This window comes from Ahaetulla prasina, chromosome 4 (assembly GCF_028640845.1).
Source record: "Ahaetulla prasina isolate Xishuangbanna chromosome 4, ASM2864084v1, whole genome shotgun sequence".
Classification (NCBI taxonomy): domain Eukaryota; kingdom Metazoa; phylum Chordata; class Lepidosauria; order Squamata; family Colubridae; genus Ahaetulla; species Ahaetulla prasina.
Genome location: NC_080542.1, coordinates 31,854,583 through 31,857,415, shown reverse-complemented (window position 1 = coordinate 31,857,415; position 2,833 = coordinate 31,854,583). Strand labels below are relative to the sequence as shown.

The 2,833-nt window shown below is 36.0% G+C and overlaps 1 protein-coding gene across 1 annotated transcript; it reads left to right on the top strand.

Moving 5' to 3' along the window:
* LOC131198898 (olfactory receptor 14C36-like) lies at positions 1-924 on the top strand. The gene has a single exon (XM_058184123.1). It carries the CDS (start codon positions 1-3, stop codon positions 922-924), a length of 924 nt encoding a protein of 307 aa, XP_058040106.1.
* The last annotated feature ends 1,909 nt before the right edge of the window (positions 925-2,833 follow it).

The following is a 2,833-nucleotide window of genomic DNA, read 5'->3' as shown; positions in this document are numbered from 1 at the left end:
ATGGATAATCAATCCAGTATATCTGAATTTATGCTCTTTGACTTCTCAGAAGTAGGAGAACAGCTTTATTTCAATGTTTTCACTGTATTGTACTTGGCAATTCTGACAGGCAATCTCCTGATCATCTCTGCAATACTTTGTGACCATCATCTCCACAATCCGATGTACTTCTTTCTGATGAATTTGGCCATACAAGACCTTGGTGTTATTTCTGTCATTGTCCCTAAATCCATAGCCAATATCCTCATGAACATGAGACATATTTCTTATTTTGGATGTGTTTGTCAAGTTTTCTTTTTTGCCTTTTTTATGGGATCTGGTGTTTGGATCCTCACAGTCATGGCTTATGATCGTTATGTTGCCATTTGCAATCCATTGCACTATGAAAAAATGATGAATAAACAAGCCTGTATTTACATGATTCTTACTGTGTGGGTCAGCAGCCTTCTTAATGCATTGTTGCACACCTGTTTTACCTTTGCAGTTCCTTTTTGCTCAAACATAATTGATCAGTTTTTCTGTGAAATCCCACAGCTTCTTAAAAACACTTGTACAGGCTTAAATCAAAATGAAATCATAACTCTTGTGTTCAGTTTTGTCTTAGCAATGGGCTGCTTCTTCTTTATCCTAATAACATATGTGTCTATTTTCAATGCTGTAATGAAAATCCCCTCCAAGAAGGGAAGGCAAAAAGCCTTCTCCACATGCTTACCCCATCTTATTGTTATTTCTATATATCTTCTATCTGCATTGAGTAAATATATGAAGCCACCTGCTGGTATACAGGATTTAGCAACAACTATACTATATTGCTTTGTCCCACCTCTACTGAATCCAATCATCTATAGTATGAGGAACAAGGACATCAGGTTTGCCTTGTCAAAAGTTTTAAAGATGGAGATGTTTCCTCGAAAATATTTTTGATTTTTTTTCATTGTGAACAACAGGTGTTTGTCATTATGGACTAATATGAATTCTAAGCACCAGATCTCTATAAAGCTAGATCCTATTCTTCATTCGTCAGACATGTCATGATGCAGATACATTTTAACTAATTTTAGTAATGTTTAATCACTCTTGCCTTTTTCTAAATTTTGAAGTTTTATAAATACTGTGGTTAGGACTATCTCAATAATATTGTCCAATTGAAGCCTAAATAAAACAGATCTCACTTGTGCCATTATTTGCTCCCTTGTAAATTTTGTCTCTTAAATCAGGGGTGGGTTTCACTTACTTGCTACTGGTTCAGTCATCTATAACTCTCATTGTTGTCTCTTTCTCTTCTTAATCGTATCAAAAGAATAGAATAGAATAGAATAGAATAGAATAGAATAGAATAGAATAGAATAGAATAGAATAGAATAGAATAGAATTTTTTATTGGCCAAGTGTGATTGGACACACAAGGAATTTGTCTTGGTGCATATGCTCTCAGTGTACATAAAAGAAAAGATACGTTCATCAAGGTACAACATTTACAACACAAATGATGGTCAATATATAAATATAAATCATAAGGATCGCCAGCAACAAAGTTATAGTCATACAGTCATAAGTGGAAAGAGATTGGTGATGGGAACGATGAGAAGATTAATAGTAGTGCAGATTTAGTAAATAGTTTGACAGTGTTGAGGGAATTATTTGTTTAGCAGAGTGATGGCCTTCGGGAAAAAACTGTTCTTGTGTCTAGCTGTTCTGGTGTGCAGTGCTCTATAGCATTGTTTTGAGGGTAGGAGTTGAAACAGTTTATGTCCTGGATGTGAGGGATCTGTAAATATTTTCACGGCTACTGATTCGTGCAGTATACAGATCCTCAATGGAAGGCAGGTTGGTAGCAATTATTTTTTCTGCAGTTCTAATTATCCTCTGAAATCTGTGTCTTTCTTGTTGGGTTGCAGAACTGAACCAGACATTATTCTGGTTTATTGCACTAATTATCTGCACTTGAAACTGTCTAGCTTTTCCTTTCTATTCTACTTGTTCTTTTTCATATTTATTTGCTTTTAAATTATATTCTGAAAATTTGGTATTTGTCTGAAGAATTTTGGATATATATGTATATGCATGTACAGTAGTGAAATGGGAGGTCTTTTAATCCTGGATACATATTAAAGGTAAAGTTTCCCCTTGCACATACGTGCTAGTCGTTGCTGACTCTGGGGGTGGTGCTCATCTCCGTTTCAAAGCCGAAGCTATCCGAAGACGTCTCCGTGGTCATGTGGCCAGCTTGACTCAACGCCAAAGGCGCACGGAACGCTGTTACCTTCCCACCACAGGTGGTCCCTATTTTTTCTACTTGCATTTTTACATGCTTTTGAAACTGCTAGGTTGGCAGAAGCTGCGACAAGTAACGGGAGCTCACCCCGTTACACGGAAGCACAAGGGATTTGAACCGCTGAGCTGCCAATCTTTCAATCGACAAGCTCAACATCCTAGCCCCTAAGCCACCGGGTCCCTTGGATACATATTAATGAAATTTTAAACCTGGCTTAATCTATCATCCCTCAACCTTTGAAGTGACTATATATCAATAAATAGGCAAAACCAGACATAATAATTCTATGTTGTTTAGATTTAATATATTGTTTTTTAAAAGGATCTCATCCTTCTTGCACTTCTGTTGGGTTAGGGGAGGTGTGCTATGTCTATGTCTTTTACATTCTTCCACACATGACCCCAGGTATTTTAAATTAATATTTCGATTTTTTTTTCACTGCAGAGAAATATCTTGCAATTTTTATTACTTATTATAATGAGACACTACCAATATTATATTTTCATTATGAAAACAGGAACAGTGACAACAACAAAAATGGTTAGGTCAACAACTTAGA

Bases quoted from the DNA above. Each gene is read 5' to 3' on its own strand.
- LOC131198898 (XM_058184123.1), top strand. From the start codon at position 1: ATGGATAATCAATCCAGTATATCTGAATTTATGCTCTTTGACTTCTCA.